General features: G+C 46.1%; 1 protein-coding gene and 1 long non-coding RNA gene across 2 annotated transcripts in view; one reads left to right on the top strand and one right to left on the bottom strand.

Moving 5' to 3' along the window:
• Window positions 1–1818: 1818 nt before the first annotated feature.
• BMAL2 (basic helix-loop-helix ARNT like 2) overlaps window positions 1819–21317 on the top strand; it is a 65815-nt gene continuing 46316 nt past the window's right edge. The window contains exon 1 of the mRNA XM_050920071.1: window positions 1819–1987. Within this exon, the coding sequence (XP_050776028.1) occupies window positions 1912–1987 (76 nt within the window). The 5' untranslated portion in view covers window positions 1819–1911. The remainder of the gene's footprint in view (window positions 1988–21317) is intronic.
• LOC127032695 (uncharacterized) lies at window positions 10564–11266 on the bottom strand. The gene is made up of 3 exons (XR_007768872.1): window positions 11168–11266; window positions 11001–11052; window positions 10564–10619 (listed from the first exon to the last, which is right to left on the bottom strand). It is a non-coding gene; the product is annotated as an uncharacterized LOC127032695 (long non-coding RNA).

A 21317-nucleotide genomic window follows, 5' to 3' on the forward strand; every position in this document is an offset into this window, starting at 1 on the left:
GTTATGCATATGAGCATTTGGAGGATCGGGCCTTAAAGCAGGCCTTAAGTTGCAAGGAGGGTCTAGCACCAGAAGTTTTCACCCAACTGTTTTCCAGGGAACCCTGCTCTCACTTCCTGACAGAGTACAAAGTCTGAGGGTTTTGTGCAATGAAAGCTCCAGGTACACGTGACCTAGGGAGCTTTTACAGCTACTCTTCCTCTAATGCAGCAAAAAGACTCTCACTCTCTCTGCCTCCGTGCTGTGAGTGGAAGAAAAGGTCTCAGACTCCCCATAGCTAAAGTGATTGGAAGGCTGACCAGCATGAATTCCAACAGAAATGAAGAGGAGGAAACAATTAGACATCTCTAATGTGATTTTCACTAAGAAAAGTGTCATGTCTATTTCCAAACAGTTGATGTGAAATCACACAAATGAATAGTGTTGAGTACTTAGTGCAAAACTCCATACAAGGAGAGAGTGTGATATTGTGATTTGAACATGAATCTTCAGCCTCCACCCATATTTCTGAGAAAGGCATGCCATATGACACCAGTTGAGCTGACACCTGTAAGTTGCCTGTTAGGTGAATAATAGGTAGAATTGCAACCAACTTCAGTGCAGGAAGTTGCACAGCCAAGGAAGCTTGAGTGAGAGTCCATTCAGATAAGTTGTGGATTTTCCTCAATTCCCAGTGATTTTAGTGGGCATTAAGGATGTTCAGTACTCCACAGGATCTAGGTCCATTTCATCCTTAGACCGTGAAGCATTTTACACAGTATCATTATCACCATTTTACAGCTAGGAAAACTGAGGCAGAATAACAATAGTGACCTGCCCAGGGTCACACAGCCAGCAACAGACTTGACTCCTAGTCCCTATGCACTGCCCCATAGCATGCGTTTGAATCAGGCCCATATATTTTCTGCTTCCGACAGTTCTGAAATCTGTCTTTTTGGACCAAATTTCTCTCCCAGACTTATTGGCTCCAACTCATTGTGTCAATTTTCCCAATGTTCACAACTTTATTGCAAGTCTCACAATATTTGGTGTGTGTCAAAGCCCCAGCTCCTGGAGTCATGTGAATGTGTGAGAATCTCACCCTTTTCTTTTTGTATGTAAGTTTCTGGGCCTCATATTTATGGAGGTAGGCTTGATCACATGACTTGAGCAAACCACTCATATGCTTAAAAAAAATAAGGTAAATAAAAAGACCCCCCCATGAATTAACAGGTCATTATTTGGTGGGGAGTGCAGGGGGGGGTCACTTAAAATTTTTTGAACGCATGGGTTTGGCAGCCCAGTGTGGTCTTGTCCTCATGGCTGCAAGTGCAGTGTGGAGCAACCCAGCGCCCTGATGCCATGTCCCACCAGGCAGGGGCGGCTCTAGGTATTTAGATTCGCGGGAGCAGCGGACCCTCCACAGGCATGCCACTGAAAGCAACCTGCCTGCCGCCCTCACAGCGACGTGCAAACCGCCCCCCGCGGCATGCCGCCCCAGGCAGGCGCTTGGCATGCTGGTGCCTGGAGCCCCCCCTGCCAGCGGGCTCAGGCGTTGTGCTCCTGGAAGTTACTTGGCTACACGCGCTGGACTTGGGAGCGACGAGCTGCGACCACCCGGCCGGCCGGTGGCAGAGGAGGGCCGGGGAAAGGGCACGAGGATAATTTCTCGCCTGCAGCCCAGTGACAGGGAGGGCGGGGGACCTGAGCTCGTGCAGCGCGCGGGCGCGCGCTCCCGCCTAGAACCTCCCGCCCCGCTGCGAGGCGCCGAGCCAGGCCACGAGCCCGCCCCGACAACACCCCCCGCCCGCTCTGACGGAGATCTCGCGAGAAGCGCGCGGCTGACGGGTCGGTGCTTAGAGCCGGGGCTCGGACGGGTCCGCGGCGGGGGTTGTGCGGCTGTCCGTCCGGCGGGCTCGCCTCGCCCGCTCCATGCCGCTGGGGCCGGGGGCGTTCGCCGTGGCCGAGGCGGGGGCCGAGGAGGAGCAGCAGAAAGCGGCGCCGGCAGGTGAGGGGGGCTGAGGCTGGGGCTGTCCGCAGCGAGCGTGGGACCCCCCCCCCCGACAGACAGACAGACAGCGAGGGGCTGCCCTGTACCCCGTGCGGGGCGGGGGGCGGAATGGGGAGCTCCTGCCTCGTCCTCGTGTGTGTCCAGGGGTGCATTCCCGAGTGTGCGTATTTTTGTATCCCAAGTGTGTGGATATACATACACACACACATTCTCTGTATGTGTGTTACTCTGGGTGGGGGTGTGTGTGTGTGTGTGTGTGCGCACATACACACGTTCTTTGTCTGTGTGTGTGTGTTATCCTGGGTTTTGTCAAAGTTAGAATCAGGACTCACAGTTTGTCAGACCACTCTGTTTTATTAGTACAGCGCTCCGCCAATAACACCCAGATAATGTGAGTGGCCATGCAAGACCCAAACAGTCTTATTTATACAGATAAAAGAGCGGGAATTAGACAAAGGGACAAAGAAAGCAAAACAGGAAAATTCACCTGGGGCACAGCATGCATATCCTACTTCCTTACTAACTCTTATCGATCTGATGCTAATACTTCACCAATTGCCCTTAAATGGTGCAATTGTTCTATGTTAATATCTGTATTCCTGACACCTGGATTGCAGCATTCCAGCAATTTTGCTTAAAAGCACAGACAGCATTTCCTTAATCCTTTCTGTTTTCATAATATAATTCATTCTACTTTCACAATCCCTCCTTTTGGTCACGCTTCGCCATGACCAACATTGGGCTAGGTTCCACATATTAACCGTTCCTTATCTGTTTGTTCATCAGCGATATTCAAAATCATCATATTAGCACTCTGTTTTGGGGCAGTCACCTGGGTGACATAATTCTGGATACAACAGGAGATTAACTGAAAGCATACAAAAATCACTAGGATTCCAAACAGGACAGTCAGGACTCCCTGAAACAACCAGTTTCCTATGCCAGAGAAATTGAACAGGTTACTTAGCCACTTCCATAAAGAACTTGGCTATTCATGGGGAAGATATGCTATTTGTTCTAAGTGGCTAGCGCGATCTATTACCTCATTGGTATTGTCAGGTATAAACACACAACATTCTTTTCCAATGAGAGCACAGGTCCCACCTTTGGCCGCTAGCACTATGTCCAATGCCTGGCGGTTTTGGAGGGCCACCTGTCGGATCGCCCCTGTTTCTCTGGCCAGGGTTTTTAAACTTTCTCCAGTTTCATTTGCCATTATTTCAACTACTGCTTGTAACCTCAGGAGTCTTTTTGCATGGTGTATTACTCCTCCAAGTGGGATAAGGGAACCGCCAATGGCCTCTCTCCAGGTTAAGGTGCTTACTTTATTTATATACCATTGGGCATCTGGTAAGTCCCTTCTTTTTCGCCTGAAATTACGGAGACGTTCGCATGGGAGGGACCCGAGCACTCAGAATTGTGGGAAGAGTCGAGCAGGATAACAGATACCTGACCAGTTAGCTGGTAATGCAGTATAAGCTTTGGTTCCACAAACCCAATGATGGCCTATTAAGGCCGGGAAGGGTCGATTGCATCTATTTGTTACATAGTCATCTGCAAATGAGGAGTAATATCCTCCAAAGGGAACAGGGTAATTCTCCTTACGAGGAGCGGTAGTGTTTGTATGGCATTGGAAGATTGTATTATTTTTACTAAGATTACTGTAGGGGGAACATGAGATTGATTTTTCTGTTTGATCTCAGGTTGAGAAAAAATTCATATCCTCATACCCGGCCCGCCACTCTTTTTAGTTTTGTTTGAATAATCCCATACACCACTGGCCACAATATGCTGAAGGCAACGGCTTTTTCCCAGATCCAGCCCTGTCCCATTACACACCCAACACCAATGACCTTTTCCCTCCACCACACTTATCCATTTAGATACATTTATTCCCACTGCTTCCCAAGTGTCATTGCTGTTCTGTGTTTTGTTAAACGGACGAGGTCCTCCAGTGAGGTCTGGGGAATTGAGTGGGATAGTCAGGACAGGAACACCAGCTTGAGAGTGGGCTGGGATGTGGCTGCAGACCCAGCATTTAGAAATATTAAGGATCTGAGCTATCCACACTTTGCTGCTGGATAAAAGCATTGTCATTGTGTGCTCCCCAGACCTTAAGACACCAGCAGCCGAGGAACAGGTGCCACCAGAGGCGCATGTTGGAGGCAAGGCCATTCTAGTTCTGACAACCTCAACTGAGGGAACCGCAGTCACGGTTTTTTGTCTACCAGGCAGCAGGCGCTGGGCTCACTACTGCTTCTTTTGGTGGGCCTTGCTTTAGGTTGTCGTCTGCTTCTGGCAACCCTTACGAGAGCGTAGATTGTGAGGTATTGCAGGCTGTTCCTCTACGTCTTCTTCTGGAGTCAAAACTGACTCTGCACAGTTCTGAGGTGATGATTGGTTCGCCGAGGAGGGTGTCTTCTTACACTGTGAAGCATGTATCCATGCTGCGATGCCAGATAGTTTAACAGCTATCTGGGTAGTAAGCAGCACCTGATGAGGATCCTTCCACTGAGGTTCCAAGGTGTGTTTTCGATGGTGATGCCGTACGTAGACCCAGTCACCTGGCTCAAGGTTGTGGCAGGCGTCGGAGGTGGGTTCCATCGGCCAGGCGGCTTGAACCTGTGAATGGAAGTGACTTACAGCTTGCATTAATCCCTTGCAATATTGAAGGAGCGTACTGTGAGTCAAGTTCAAGTCTGGGACTGGAGTAATGGTAGCCACAGCTTGCATAGGGCGTCCCATAACAATTTCAAAAGGACTCAGTTTATGCCTTTGGGATGGAGTGGATCACATTTCCATAAGGGCTAGAGGTAAAGCTGCTGGCCAGCTTAACCCTGTGGAGTCACAAATCTTAGCAAGCTTATTCTTAAGTATACCATTTTGCCTTTCCACAGCACCTGCACTTTGTGAGTGGTAGGGACAATGCAGCAGGTGTGTGACATGTAATATGCGATCCAGGTGTTGGACAATTTGTCTGGTAAAATGTGTACCCCGGTCACTGGACAGAGTGGCAGGAATTCCCTTGGCAGGCATAATATGATTTAACAAACATTTAGCAATGGATAGTGAGTCAGCCTTGCAACAAGGAAAGGCTTCAATCCAACCAGAAAATAAACATACCATAACCAAAATAAATTCATATCGTTGACACTTAGGCATTTGTACAAAATCAAGTTGCCAATGCAAGAAGGGTGCTTGGGGCAAGCCCCGGAATCCCTGAGCCACTTTTATATGTTTACCAATATTGTGGCTTTGGCACGTGGTACAGGCGGCACAGTGGCGGGCTGAAATGGAGGGCCCACCATCCCGCCTTAGTTACAGCAGAGACCATCCCCTCCTTTCCGACATGCGAAACACCATGTAGCAGGGCGGCCAGCGATGGGTAGAATGAAAAGGGGGCCACAAAGGCACCAGTGGGCGAACGCCAAAGGGAATCAGGATGTAGAGAGCAACGCTGGGCAACCCAAGAGTCTTTTTCGGTTTCTGGGGCAGAGTCCTGGAGCAGGGTGAGGTCAGTGAGGGACGGCGGTGATATAGAAACAGAGGGGGAACCTAGAAATGCATCTGGGGAAGGGTCTATGGCAGCAGCATGTTTAGCAGAGGCATCAGCAAATGCGTTACCCTTAGCAACATCAGTATCCGCCGTGGAGTGGCCAGGGCACTTAACAATAGCTAGGGAAGAGGGAAGTAAAACTGCATACAGGAGAGCAGCGATATAGGGGCTGTTTTTAATAGGAGTACCGGCAGAGGTAAGGAAACCCAGAGCTTGCCAGAGGGTGCCAAAGTCATGTACAACCCCAAAAGCATAGTGGGAGTCAGTGTAAATGGTGGCGGAGTGTCCCTCTGCCAAAAAGCAGGCACGAGTGAGGGCAACTAATTCAGCAACTTGTGCTGAGGTTACAGAAGGTAAAGGCGCAGCTTCTAGGGTTTCAGAGAGTGACACTACAGCGTATCCTGCAAGGAGACGACCTTGGCTGTCTCGAAAACAGGAACAATCAGTAAACAAAACAAGGTCAGAGTTAGGGAGAGGGACATCAGAAAGGTCAGAGCGCGGGCCGGTGATAGCAGAGACAGTTGCAGGGCAGTCGTCAGGATCACCATCATTAGACAAGGGAAGGAGAGTGGCAGGATTTAATTGAGAACAACACTTTATGGTGATATACGAAGCCGACAGCAGTAGAAGTTCATACCTGGTAAGGCGAGTGGAGGAGAGGTGGCTTGTATTGCGTTGTAACGGCAGAGTTTCCACAGAGTGAGGGACCATGAGAGTAAGGGGGGAGCGAAGGACAAGGGATTCAGACATTTCGACTAGGTGTGCTGCTTCAGCCACAGCATGCAGGCAGGGGGGTAGGCCTTGGGCCACAGGGTCCAAAGTGGCAGAGAAATAAGCTACTGGGCGGTTCTTGCGTCCGTGCACCTGAGTGAGAACTCCAAGTGCACATGGCAGAAAAGGCAGAGGAGGGTAAAAGGCTTAGAATAGTCTGGCAGCCCTAAAGCAGGGGCAGAAGCCAAACCTTGTTCAAGGGAAACAAAGGCAGAGTCTGCTTCAGGTGGCCATGGCATGGGATTAGGCACAGAGAGTTGAGTGAGTTCCTGGAGAGGTTTTGCAAGGGAGGCTTATTGGGGAATCCATTGCCTGCAAAATCCAGCCATGCCCAAAAATTTTCGGACCTGCTGTGGGGAGCAGGGTCGGGGAAAGCTAAGGATAGCCTGGACGGGGGTGGGAGAAAGCGTACGGGAACTCTGGGAGAGGAGAAAACCAAGGTATGTGACAGAGGCTTGACAAAGCTGTAGTTTAGAGCGAGAAGCCTTGTGACCTTTGTTTGCTAGGGCAGTAAGGAGCACTGAAGAGTCAGTTTTTGAGGCGGATAATGAGGGGGAACAGAGGAGTAGATCATCTACATATTGGACTAGTGGACCCGGATGGGAAAACAAGGTCAGCTAGGTCTCTGGCTAATGCCTGGGAAAAATAAGATGGACTTTCCGTATACCCCTGAGGGAGCATGGTCCTTGTATATTGCTGTCCCTTGTAGGAAAAGGCAAAGAGGTACTGGGAGTCAGGGTGAACTGGAACAGAAAAGAAAGCAGAACGCAAATCAGCGACAGTAAAATGAGTTGCCGCTGGTGGGGTAGAAGCCAGGATCGTTGCTGGGTTTGGGACAACAGGAAAAATGGGTATGACAATATGATTAATGGCTCGAAGGTCCTGAACAAATCGCCATGATTTGCCATCAGCTTTTCGAACTGGGAGGATAGGGGTGTTACAGGGACTGGAACAGGGAACAATAATGTCTTGCTCCCGCAGGGCAGTTATGACCAGAGCAATGCAAGCCTCTGCCTCAGGGTTTAAAGGGTACTGAGATAGGTGAGGCAGGGATTTGGAAGAGTCAACAGTAATGCAGACGGGGTCAGTATTTAAGCGGCCCACCTCAGAGGGATGGGCTGGCCACAGAGAGGATGGGACCTGCAAAATTAGGTGTTCAAGGGACGGGACCAGTGGGCAACAAGGGACCGGAGTGGAAAGGGATGTTTCAGACAGCAGGGAGGCTACAGAATCACTCAGGGAGGACTGGGGAATTTGTAAATAGACCCCATCCGGGGAACAGTATATGGTGCAGCCAAGCTTACATAACAGATCCCCACCCAAAAGGTTTACCGGAGTGGAGTCAGAGAGAAGGAAGGCATGATCCGCAGAAAGAGGACCAACCTGGACCGGTAGAGGTTTTGAAAGGGGATAAGGGGTTGGGATTCCTGTAATGCCCACAGCGGACATTCCGGAGCGGACACTTCCGGAGCGGGGAACCGCAGGCAGGTCGGTAGTACGAACTGCAGAGAGCGAAGCTCCCGTATCAACAAGGAAAGGGAGAGGAAGATCATTGATAGTTAACACACACTCACCCGTGGGAGTGAGAGGTAGTAAAGGAGCTAAAATTTCCTGAGGTTCCCTGGTGTCCCATCATTGCTATGGGGCAAAGTAAGGCTGGGGACTGATTGGCTGTGCTGGCAGGGGGTCTAGCTGGTTATTCACAGAGTTACCAGGCCAGCTCGGACATTCATTCTTCCGATGTCCCGGCTGTTTACAGTAATTACGAACATCCCCATAACCTGAAAATCCAGTTCCCTGGCCCCTCCCATGACCATATCCCCGTCCCTGGTATTTTCCCCGTCCCCGTACTGTTTGCCCTGCCCTGAATAATGCTGTATTTGCAAGGCCATTAACTGTTGAGCTGGTTGTTCTTCCTTTCCTTTTAAAGTACATTGGCAGTGATCTGCCACTGTTTGCAATTTGTCCATGGTTTCGGTCTCCCACCCAACGCTTATTCGTTTTAGCATAATGCCAATAGCAGGCAGGAGACCATTAACAAACGCACTAGCCAGGGTGCCCTGTCTATTTCTATCTGGTTGCTGTATACCAAAATGTTGCAGAAAAATGTCAGTTATCCGGGTGCGATAGTCGACCGGGTTTTCTACCTGTCGTTGCTTACAGCCATTTATGACCGTCCAGTTGGTTTTAGGAGTCCATACCTGAGGGGTGGCTTCAAATAGATTTTTAGCTCGTTCCTTACACTTTTTCTGGTATTCAGCATTAGGACCAGTGTCTGGTAAAGTAGAGTGGCGGTCAGCAGCAAGGCAATCTGCTGCTGTGAGCCATTTTTCATGCTCACTAGGGGCTCCTACAAGTAGCTTGCACAGCTGCAGGAAGTCTGCCTCAGAGGGTTCGTAGGTATCACATACTAACAAAAATTCCTCTGCAAATTTGGTAGAATTTTCTTGGGGCTTTGGAAAGCCTTTTACAATTGAAAGGAGCTCTGTGCGAGGCCAGGGTTTATAGCTCCAAGTGGGACCCCCGTCTTGGCCCCCAGTATGCAGGATTCGGAGGGGAGCCTGGATATTTTTAAGGCCCAAGTGCAAGCTTTTATGAGACAGAGCGAGTCCAGAGGAATGGGCCTCGGCAGTACCGGACGATCCGGACGGATCTGAACTGGAGATCTCTGGAAATTGTTCCTGAGCCAGGAAATCTGGTGACAGTTGTCCCTGAGCTGGGGGCGTGGGTGGCTGTCTATTGATCCGATGCAAGGCTTCCAGGCCAATTAATGCATCTTCCTCATCCTCGTCCCCGGAATCTAGCAAGGGGTTTTCTTCGTCTTTTCCCACCCGGAGACAGGAGTATGAAGCGGGGTCTGCTCGGAGAACCGGGTAAAGGGGAGCGCTTGGTCTAGTGGTGGGAGAGGAGGTTTCCAATAAAGCTTTTAACTTATCTTTTGAATCTTTGAGAGAGGCGAGTTTCGATTCTATTCATCTACAGTTTGCCTCTTCCCACTATTGCATGAAACAATCAACCTCTCCTTTTGCCAGTTTAGTTTTAGACTGGGCAAGTTTGTCTTTTAAGACATCTGCTCGGTCCTTGTCCCAAGATCCTAACAGTGGCCACTGAGTTTTGGGATCTCCCTGAGTTAACCTAGACCATTTTTTCCAGAAATTTACAGGAGTCCGGACCCTTCCTAAAATACATAAAATGAGCCAGCGTTCCTTTAGGGAACTGCCCCAACTCAGACATCTGGTTACCCATACAGGAGGACTTTACACACCAATCACACAAGAAGGAAATTCAGGTTTGTCAGAGCGATGCCCAGTGCAACACACAAAAGGAGCCCACAGGCTACTGCCTCAATCACCTTTGCTTTCACATCAAGGGTTTTACCCAAGGTGCAGTGCTGCTGCGATTGTGCAGATTTCACTCACTCAGACCACAGGGACAGGAACCTCTTGGTCGGCCGATCCCCGGATGGAGACGGCACCCAGACTCAAACACTCCACAGAGAGGACAGATAGACACAGAGACAGGACAGTCCTCAGTCCGGACAAAACACAGAAATAATTACCTGACCAGATTCCTGATGTCAGATCCCGGGATCCCTACCAGAACAGAGTGGGAAGCAACAGGTTCGATGGCGTAGACTTCACTGTGGTCGTGCACCCTTCCATTCAGAAGAAGGACCACTCGGGCCAAATGCCCAGGTGCCAGCTGCCACAGTCGTCCCATAAAACGGTCAGGAATCACACGGGCCCTAGTGAAGACGGTTGCCATCTCGGTGGAACCTCCAAATTGTCAAAGTTAGAATCAAGACTCACAATTTGTCAGACCACTCTGTTTTATTAGTACAGCTCTCTGCCAATAACACCCAGATAATGTGAGTGGCCATGCAAGACCCAAACAGTCTTATTTATACAGATAAAAGAGTGGGAATTAGGGTATGTCTACATCTACAATTTTGCAGCGCTGGTTGTTACAGCTGTATTAATACAGCTGTATAGGGCCAGCGCTGCAGAGTGGCCACACTTACAGCAACCAGCGCTGCAAGTGGTGTTAGATGTGGCCACACTGCAGCACTGTTGGGCGGCTTCAAGGGGGGTTCGGGGAACGCGAGAGCAAACCGGGGAAGGAGACCAGCTTCCCCGCGGTTTGCTCTCGCGTTCCCCGAACCCCCCTGCAAACCGCAGGGAAGGAGACCTGCTTGCATGGGGGTTCGGGGAACGCGAGAGCAAACCGGGGAAGGAGACCAGCTTAGCCGCGGTTTGCTCTCGCGTTCCCCGAACCCCCCCTGCAAACCGCAGGGAAGGAGACCTGCTTGCTCGGGGTTCGGGGAACGTGAGAGCAAACCGCAGGGAAGGAGACCTGCTTGCTCGGGGATTCGGCGAACGCGAGAGCAAACCGCAGGGAAGGAGATCTGTCTGCACGGGGGGTTCGGGGAACGCGAGAGCAAACCGGGGAAGGAGACCAGCTTAGCCGCGGTTTGCTCTCGCGTTCCCCGAACCCCCCTGCAAACCGCAGGGAAGGAGACCTGCTTGCACGGGGGTTCGGGGAACGCGAGAGCAAACCGGGGAAGGAGACCAGCTTAGCCGCGGTTTGCTCTCGCGTTCCCCGAACCCCCCTGCAAACCGCAGGGAAGGAGACCTGCTTGCTCGGGGTTTGGGGAACGCGAGAGCAAACCGCAGGGAAGGAGACCTGCTTGCTCGGGGATTCGGGGAACGCGAGAGCAAACCGCAGGGAAGGAGACCTGCTTGCTCGGGGATTCGGCGAACGCGAGAGCAAACCGCAGGGAAGGAGACCTGCTTCGCCGCGGTTTGCTCTCGCGTTCCCCGAACCCCCCTGCAAACCGCAGGGAAGGAGACCTGCTTGCTCGGGGGTTCGGGGAACGCGAGAGCAAACCGGGGAAGGAGACCTGCTTGATTACCAGAGGCTTCCTCAGGTATGCTGGGATACCTGCTTATTCCACGTAGGTCAAGAAAAGCACTGGTAAGTGTCTACACTTGATTACCAGCACTGGATCACCAGCGCTGGATCCTCTACACCCGAGACAAAATGGGAGTACGGCCAGCGCTGCAAACAGGGAGTTGCAGCGCTGGTGATGCCCTGCAGATGTTTACACCTCCTAAGTTGCAGCGCTGTAACCCCCTCACCAGCGCTGCAACTTTGTGATGTAGACAAGCCCTTAGACAAAGGGACAAAGAAAGCAAAACAGTAAAATTCACTTGGGGCACAGCATGCATATCCTACTTCCTTACTAACTCTTATCGATCTGAGGCTAATACTTCACCAATTGCCCTTAAACGGTGCAATTGTTCTATGTTAATGTCTGTATTCCTGATACCTGGATTGCAGCATTCCAGCAATTTTGCTTAAAGGTACAGACAGCATTTCTTTAATCCTTTCTATTTTCACAATATAATTCATTCTGCTATCACAGTTTGTTACTCTCTCTGTGTGTATGTCTGCGTTGTATCCCGGGTGTATTTTTGTATCACGGTATATAAATACACACACATGCAGTGTCCTGTGTCTTTTATCCTGGGTGTCTGTGTTGTGCCCCATCTGCATGTGTGTGTCTAAGACATTCCCAATGCATTATCCCAATCTCACACTGCTTTTCTTGAATTTGTTGTGTTGTATTACCCTTCGATTATATTGATGGACATACTTTCCCCCAGGCTAAATAGTCACTCTCTGGCCCAGGGCACAGTCACGATGCTGCCAGCTCACCTGCCCATGCAGTCTTCTTGAAGTCTTAAATGAGGAAGCATTTGCAGGGTTGGATTCTGTTTTGTTATTCATCATGTACACCCACACATAGATCCTATGCTGAATAGTCACATACTGATCTGGTTTATTATCACTGTTGTAGACCTATATCTGCACTTGGATGAACTGGGCTAAAAACCTTTTCCCTGGTCTGTAATGCACTGCTTTTGTTTTATTTAGTGGTTGATATACACTTTTTAATTTATATGGCTTTGCGTTATTCAAAAGTTTGTGTGTAATATGTCTGTTAGGTGTCGGCTTTCTGATGTGTGCTAGTTTAATCCATCATCTTAAGTGTGGTGTTTCTGTTGTGTGTGCATATGCTTAGGTTTGATGATCTTTGTTCTCAACCATAACCCTCTGAAACCGAATGAGGTTCAAAATTAGCAGCAGTTTGGGCTTTTTCTGCTTTAAAACGTATATATTGCTCCCTTCCATGATTTCCATCTGAGGAAAGAAATAGATGCTTTGTACCCAGCTGTGAGGCACAGAAGAAAGAATGAATTCCTGCCCTGACTATCACTTGTAGTTTGCTTTTGGTGTTTGGGTTTTTATTCCTGTGTGTGTTCATTCTAGTTGCCTGAAAATAGGTCAGTATTTTTTTCCTGTTTGTCTCCTGGTGTATGGAAACTGGACAGCATTTGGTTGTTTAAATGGGTGTGAAGCAGTGATATTTGTTTTTATAGTGTATGGAGTTAATTTTTTTTATCTTCAAGCTTCCATGAAAATCAGTTCAAAAGGGGGAAATGTATTTGATCCACACTCTCTATACTTTTTGTGAGGAAATAGAAGCAAACCAAATCTCTCTCTCTCTCTTTCTCCCACCCCCCCCACCCCTAGTGCTGGGTTTGCACAGCTTCTGGCCCCCATCCCCCAAGAAGCACCCATAGGAATGATAATGTACCTGCTAGCATATATATACCTGCCCCTGGAAATTTCCATTACATGCATCTGAGGAAGTGGGTATTCACCCACGAAAACTCATGCTCCAAAACGTCTGTTAGTCTATAAGGTGCCACAGGATTCTTTGCTGCTTTTACAGATCCAGACTAACACGGCTACCCCTCTGATACTTGACATATTTTATAGTAATTCATATTTCTTACTCTTGTCAATTTCCACTGTCAGTTTGCTAATACTTGTTCTTTAAGATGTGGTAGACAAATGACTATATACATTGTTTCTTACTTTTATTGTTAAGTTATACATATCATAACTTGTGTGAAAGACTGTAACATTTTTATTCCAAAGATTGAAATAGGTCCAGCTCATACTCTTAATTAATACTTAATTTTAAGGTTCAGAGTAGCAGCCCGTGTTAGTCTGTGTCTGCAAAAAGAACAGGAGTACTTGTGACACCTTAGAGACTAACAAATTTATTTGAGCCTAAGCTTTTGTGTACTACAGCCCACTTTATCGGATACATGCAGTGGAAAATACAGTGGGAAGATGCGCACGCATGCGCGCACACACACACACACACACACACACTCTTCCCCCGCCCATGAAACAATGGGTGTTACCATATGAGAGTGATCAGTTAAGGTGAGCTAGTACCAGCAGGAGAAAAAACTTTTTGTAGTGGTAATCAAAATGGTCCATTTGCAGCAGTTGACAAGAAGGTAAGAAACCGCAGCCCCGCACCTGCCGGGGACTGAAATCACCAGTGCCCGAAAGAAGCCACGGCCCCTCACCTGCTGGGGACAGAGAGCACCAGCGCCCGCAGCCCAGGAGTTCTCTGTCTGCGGCAGGCGCGGGGCTGCGGCTCCTTTTGAAGCTGGAGAGAAGCCACGGCCCCGCGCCTGCCGGGGACAGAGAGCACTGGCGCCCGCAGCCTCAGAGTTCTCTGTCCCCGGCAGGCGTGGGGCTGCAGCTTCTCTCCCCTGCCATGATGTTGGGGACCACTGGTACAGTACTCTATCCAAGGCTGAGATATGCAATTTGTTTCAGCCTATGGCAAGTTGTAGTTATAAACTCAAGGAAAAGATATTCTCTTCATAGTCTAACGCATCATTTGGACAGATGTTCGGCTTAAATAGTATGACTTGGTGCGACTTTGTAAGTGGTTGATGTTGTTTAACCTCAAATTTGCACAGAGTTAATTACCTACAACTACTGCTGTTTCACATGTTGCATATATTACTGAGAGTAATTTATGACTTTAAACTTGAGCTTTGATATCACTTTATGTTATGCTTGGTAAAGTTTTCAGAAAAAATGTAGGAATAGAGTAAGGTAATGGGCCCATTCTGTGCCAATAGCATTTCTTGTGACTATAACCAAAAATATTTTGTTTCTAACCCAACTTTATTCTAAGATGCTGCAGTATGTTTTAATGTCTATTTGTAATAAAGCGCTTTAGTTCTTACTTGCAATATGCAGCATTGTAATTGTTTCTTAAACAAAAATAAGTTTTACTTATGACTTTTACATATATTTTTCCATAAAAAAATTAATTTTGGATGCTTAGCAGTTTGAATTTTTTTTTCTGGATTTTCAATAGAAGGAGCCATTTCAATGTGGAAAATGTTTCTCAGAGTATCCCATTAAACTACTCATTACTGAAGTGTTCTCCTGGAGTCTTATTGACTGGACAGTGACACAACCTAACAAAATGGGCAGTGCTAAAAATAAATGTTCAGGAACTGATTTTAATATAAAATATTTGGGTGTATTCGCATTTAAAGTCATCATAGACTAAGAGTGAAATTTTATTAATTAGGATAAAATGTAGAAAAAAATCCCACTTTTCTCATAGCTTTCTCTGCTATAAATGAGAGCAAAAAAAGCCATGAGAGAAATGTGAATTTTCCTCTATATCATATATAAATAATACACACAAATGCAAAAAATAACAAAAAACCCCAAATATGTCAAACGTACATTTTTGAGATGGCAAAGTGAAGAACTCAAATGTTAGGAAATGCTAGATTTACAGGTGCTTTTGCAATCTTATTTCTGCCCTCTTGTACATCCATCTAATGCTTTAAATTAGCAGGGGTCCTGTAGAAAAATAACATGTTCTCATGTAATTAAAGACTGAATCATAATTAGGGCGGGTTGAAAATCCATATATCACCCTCCAGTAGATGTTCACATTGTTGTAAAGTGTTTGAAGGGTCTTGCTAAGATGTTTCCACCCATAAGTGTGGGATATTAGTGTGAGATCTTAACTTAGTTCTGTCTGCACTGATGGGCCTTCCTTTGGACCAATGGCAATGCGCATATCATTACATCTCTCATTCTATGAAAATGGCAGTTTTAGTTGCAGTTACCTCCTCAAGAAGGGTGAGGCCTTGATAGTATACCGTGTTCTGTCTGGACAAAGTGTCACATAGACATTATCCTAATGTCTACCAAAAGTTGTCACAGACTTCCATTTGAACCATCAGATTCATCTGCTGATGTTTTCACTAAGCCACATGCTTCTAAGACAGAGGCTAAGCTCCATTTCCTGTCAGATGTGCGTTAGCATTTATTCATAGAGGACAACATCTTTTGGCTTCACATCAAGATTTTTTTTCTTTAAAAAGCAGAAAAGATGAAGGGGAAACCATCTTGTCTGGTGATGGTCTTAGGTGGAGATCTGTGTGAGATCCTGTTATGAAGTGGCTAAAGTGAGTCCTCCTGCTTCTCTGAGCTCATTTTACCTTCAGTTAGGCAGCCTCTACAGCATCTTTGAAATTGTTTTCCTTTTGTGGACCTATGCGAAGCAAACACCTGGGAATCTGTTCACACATTTTCAAAAGCAATGCGCTGTCATTGAAGCTTTCAGATTAGATTCTGAGTTTGGAAAGGCTATGTTACAATCTCTCTTGTCCTAAGACTCTGAGGGCTTGGCTACACTGGCACTTTACAGTGCTGCAACTTTAGTGCTCAGGGGTATGAAAAAACACCCCCCGAGCGCTGCAAGATACAGCGCTGTAAAGCCTCAGTGTAAACAGTGCTGCAGCGCTGGGAGCGCGGCTCCCAGCACTACAAGCTACACCCATAGAGGATGTGGTTTACGTGCAGCGCTGGGAGAGCTCTCTCCCAGCGCTGGCGCTGCGACCACACACAGCGCTGCCCCGGCAGCGCTTTGAAGTTTCAAGTGTAGCCATACCCTGAGCTCCAATCTCTATTACATTGGTCCACTGCTTGGGAGTCACCTTAACTAGTCAAGTAGCCAAAGGACAAGCATTTGAATAAGAAAGAAAGGTTGCTTGCCTATGCAGTAACTGGACTTCTTAAAGAGGCGTTGGTCATATTACATATTCCATGACTCATCCTCTATCCCTTTTAGTCCTGTGTCACCTGGATTTTGCTGTGGAGAGGAAACAATGGCATTTCTCCCACTCTGTCCTTTTATGCCCTCATTATGGGGCATTGAATTCTAGAGCACATTTGTGGGCACAGCAGACACTGCTTGCCAAAAGACTCCAACCTTGGGCACATGCATGCTGTGACTTTGCACTCCATATGATTTTATGAAATCTGTGTGAATATAATATAACTGGAATATGCTTCATGCAAAAAGTCTCTTGTAAGGTGTCATTACAAAGCCTATAATCTACTGAATGTGGTCATCCTATTTGTATAAATGTATCACTCTAATATCTGGAACTAGAAATATGAAATATAACTGTGAGGTCCTATTGTAATTATGCAGAGTGTGGGCCATTAATGGTGGTTTGGAATCTTGATGGCTCCCATTAATCAGGACAATTATCTGTAGATGGCTCTGTTTACTTGCAAGCTTTTCTGAGAGTCAGGCTAGGAAGAATGAAGGGTTGGGGTCTCACAGGACATGTGATCAGTGTCACCTGGTACTGAAATCCATCTTAAACTTGGTGCTTTTCTATTTAAAAGAAGGGGTGGGGACCCAGAGAGACAAAAGATTTTCACCTTGTGCCAAAGCTATAAAAAGAGATGGAACAGAACAAAGGATGTTACAGTCATGAGAAATCCCCTAGTTACAACCTGAGCTGGAGCTAACAAGAACTGTACCAGGGGAAAGGATTGGGACCAGACCAGGAAGGAGTTTGTCTGTGAAAGAAGCTTTTTGGAACATCTCTGAGGGTAAGATTTTATCTGTTATAGGTTTCTTGGTGTATTGGGCTTAGACTTGAGTGTTTTGTTTTACTTTGTTCTATCTGTTACTACTTGGAACCACTTAAATACTACTTTTTATACTTAATAAAATCACTTTTGCTTATTAAGTGGTCCAGAGTAAGTAAGTAATGCATGGAGGACCAAACAGCTGTGCATATCTCTCTGTCAGTGTTATAGAGGGTGGACAATATGAGTTTACCCTATATAAGCTTTATACAGAGTAAAACAGATTTATTTGGGGGTTGGATTCTATTGGGAACTGGGTATCTGGGTGGTGCTGAAGACAGGAGCACTTAAGCTGTTTTCAGTTAAGTCTGCAGCTTTGGGGACGTGGTTCAGACCTAGGCCTGTGTTTGCAGCAGGCTCATGTGCCTGGTTCAACAAGGCAGGGTTCTGAAGTCCCAAGCTGGCAGGGAAAACGGGCTGAGACTACCTCTGAACCCATCAGGTGACAGTCCCAAGGGGGTCTCTGTGACCCAACCCATCTCACATACCTTAAATGGAGTATGTCTGATGGCCAACCCATCTTGAAGAATTACAGCTACCTACGTACACATGTGTAACTTTTCTTGCTTGATTTGAAAATGGTAGTAAATAATTTACTATGTTGGGAAGGAAAGTTAATAAGTGTTTAATGCCTATTTTGCTTCAGTCTTCACTAAAAAGGTTAATGGTGACCAGATACTCAACACAATTAATTTTAACAAGGGGGAAGGAACACAGGTCAAAATTGGGAAAGAACAGGTTAAAGAAATATTTAGATAAATTAGAGGTAGTCAAGTCAGCAGGTCCTGATGAAATTCATCTGGGATACTTAAAGAACTAGCTGAAGCAAGCTTGGAACCATTAGCAATTACTTTCATGGAGGATGGGTGAGGACCCAGAGGAAATGCAGAAGGGAAAACATAGTACCTATCTTTTAAAAAAGGGAACAGAGGACCTGGAGAATTATGGATTAGTCAGCCTCACTTCAATACTTGAACAATAATTAATCAATTTGTAAGCATCTAGAGGATAATAAAATTATAAAGAATAGCTAGCATGGAGTTTTCAAACAAAAATCATGCCAAACAACCTAAATTCCTTCTTTGCTGGTGTTACTGGGTTGGTAGGTAAGGGGAAGCAGTAGACATGATGTATCTTGATTTTTAGTAAGGATTTTGACACAGTCCCACCTACTATTCTCATATGCAACCTTGGGAAATGCAGTCTAGATGAAATTACTATAAGGTGACTGCACAACTGATTGAAAGAGTAGTTACTAGTGGTTAACTGTTAAGCTGGGAGGGCGTATCTAGTAGGGTCCCACAAGGGTCCAGTACTATAATGGAATGGGAAGAATGCTTATAAAATTTGTGGATGACACCAACCGGGGAGGGGTTGCAAGCACTTTGAAGGACAGGATTAGAAGTCAAAAATGACCTTGATAAATTGGAGAATTGGACTCAAATCAACAAGATGAAATTCAGTAAAGATAAATGCAAAGTATTTTGCTTAGGAAGGAAAAATCAAATGCACAACCACAAAATGGGGAATAACTGGATAGCTGGTAATAATGCTGAAAAGGATCTGGGTAGTTATACTGGATCACCAGTTGAGCATGAGTCAACAATGGGATGCAGTTGTGAGAAAGGCTAATAGCATCCTGGAATGTATTAATGGGAGTGTTGTATGTAAGACATGGGAGGTAACTGTCCTGTACTCATGGCTCATGAGGCCCCAGCTGGAGTATTTTGTACAATTCTGGGCACCAGACGTTAGGAAAGATGTGGATAAATTGGACAGAGTCCAGAGGAGAGAACAAAAATGATGAAAGATTAGAAAACCTGACCTATGAGGAAAAGTTGAAATAATTGGGCATGTTTAGTGTTGAGAAAAGAAGACTAAGTGGGGACTTGATAAGTCTTCAGATATGTTAAGAGCTGTTATAAGAGGACTGTGATTGTTTTCCATGTCCACTGAAGATAGAGCAAGAAGTAATGGGATTAATTTGTAGCAGAGGAGATTTAGGTTAGCTGTTAAGAAAAATGTTCTAACTATAAGGATAGTTAAGCTCTGGAATAGGCTTCCAACGGAGGTTGTGGAATCCCCATCATTGCAGGTTTTTAAAAACAGATTGGACAACCACCTATCAGGAATGGTCTAGGTTTATTTGGCCATACCTCAGTGCAGGGAGCTGAACTTCGTCACTTCTCAAGATCCCTTCCAGTCGTACATTTCTGTGATTCCATTTGTACAAAATATTTTTAAGATGCCTAGCTGCTTTTTAAAGTATAGAGCTGTAGAAATTTGTTAGTCATTTAGAGTTTCTTTATATACTGTATGTGTATCCATGTAAGGTTTTGTTTGTGCTTGATCCCTGGCTTGAAAAAGCCCCAATATTTTGATCTTCTGCTCACTCACAGAAAGCTCATCTGTATAATAAATAAATACAACTATGACATTTTTGGCATCACTGAAACTTGGTGGGATAATACACATGATTGGAATGTTGGTGTGGATGGGTATAGTTTGCTCAGGAAGGATAGACGGGGGAAAAAGGGAGGAGGTGTTGCCTTATATATTAAAAATGTACACACTTGAACTGAGGTGGAGATGGACATAGGAGATGGAAGTGTTAAGAGTCTCTGGGTTAGGATAAAAGGGGTAAAAAACAAGGGTGATGTTGTGCTAGGAGTCTACTACAGGCCACCTAACCAGGTGGAAGAGGTGGATGAGGCTATTTTTAAACAACTAACAAAATCATCCAAAGCCCAAGATTTGGTGGTGATGGGGGACTTCAACTATCCAGATATATATTGGGAAAATAACACCACGGGGCACAGACTATCCAATAAGTTCCTGGACTGCATTGCAGACAACTTTTTATTTCAGAAGGTTGAAAAAGCTACTGGGGGGAAGCTGTTCTAGACCTGATTTTAACAAACAGGGAGGAACTCATTGAGAATTTGAAAGTAGAAGAAAGCTTGGGTGAAAGTGATCATGAAATCATAGAGTTTGTAATTCTAAGGAAGGGTAGAAGGGAGTACAGCAAAATAGAGACAATGGATTTCGGGAAGGCGGATTTTGGTAAGCTCAGAGAGCTGATAGGGAATCAAGACTGAGGGGAAAAACAACTGAGGAGAGTTGGCAGTTTTTCAAAGGGACACTATTAAGGGCCCAAAAGCAAGCTATTCCGATGGGTAGGAAAGATAGAAAATGTGGCAAAAGACCACCTTGGCTTAACCACGAGATCTTGCATAACCTGCAAAATAAAAAGGAGTCATATAAAAAATGGAAACTAGGTCAGATTACAAAAGATGAATATAGACAAACAACACAGGATTGCAGGGGCAAGATTAGAAAGGCAAAGGCACAAAATGACCTCAAACTAGCTATGGGAATAGAGGGAAACAAGAAGACTTTTTGTCAATACATTAGAAGCAAGGGGGAGACCAAGGGCAGGGTAGGCCCACTGCTCAGTGAGGAGGGAGAAACAGTAACAGGAAACTTGAAAATGGCAGAGATGCTTAATGACTTATTTGTTTTGGTCTTCACTGAGAAGTCTGAAGGAATGTCTAACATTCCTTAGGTTTAGAAGATAAAATAAAAAAAAGCAAGTTAAAAATCACTTAGAAAAGTTAGATGCCTGCAAGTCACCAGGGCCTGATGAAATGCATCCTAGAATACTTAAGGAGTTAATAGAGGAGGTATCTGAGCCTCTAGCTATTATGTTTGGAAAGTCAGGGGAGACGGGAGAGATTCCAGAAGACTGGAAAAGGGCAAATATATAGTGCCCATCTATAAAAAGGGAAATAAAAACAACCCAGGAAACTACAGACCAGTTAGTTTAACTTCTGTGCCAGGGAAGATAATGGAGCAAGTAATTAAAGAAATCATCTGCAAACACTTGGAAGGTGGTAAGGTGATAGGGAATAGCCAGCATGGATTTGTAAAGAACAAATTGTGTCAAACCAGTCTGATAGCTTTCTTTGATAGGATAACGAGCCTTGTGGATAAGGGAGAAGCGGTGGATGTGGTATACCTAGACTTTAGTAAAGCATTTGATACGGTCTCGCATGATATCCTTATTGATAAACTAGGCAAATACAATTTAGATGGGGCTACTATAAGGTGGGTGCATAACTGGCTGGATAACCGTACTCCGAGAGT

This window comes from Gopherus flavomarginatus, chromosome 1 (genome assembly GCF_025201925.1).
Source record: "Gopherus flavomarginatus isolate rGopFla2 chromosome 1, rGopFla2.mat.asm, whole genome shotgun sequence".
NCBI lineage: Eukaryota > Metazoa > Chordata > Testudines > Testudinidae > Gopherus > Gopherus flavomarginatus.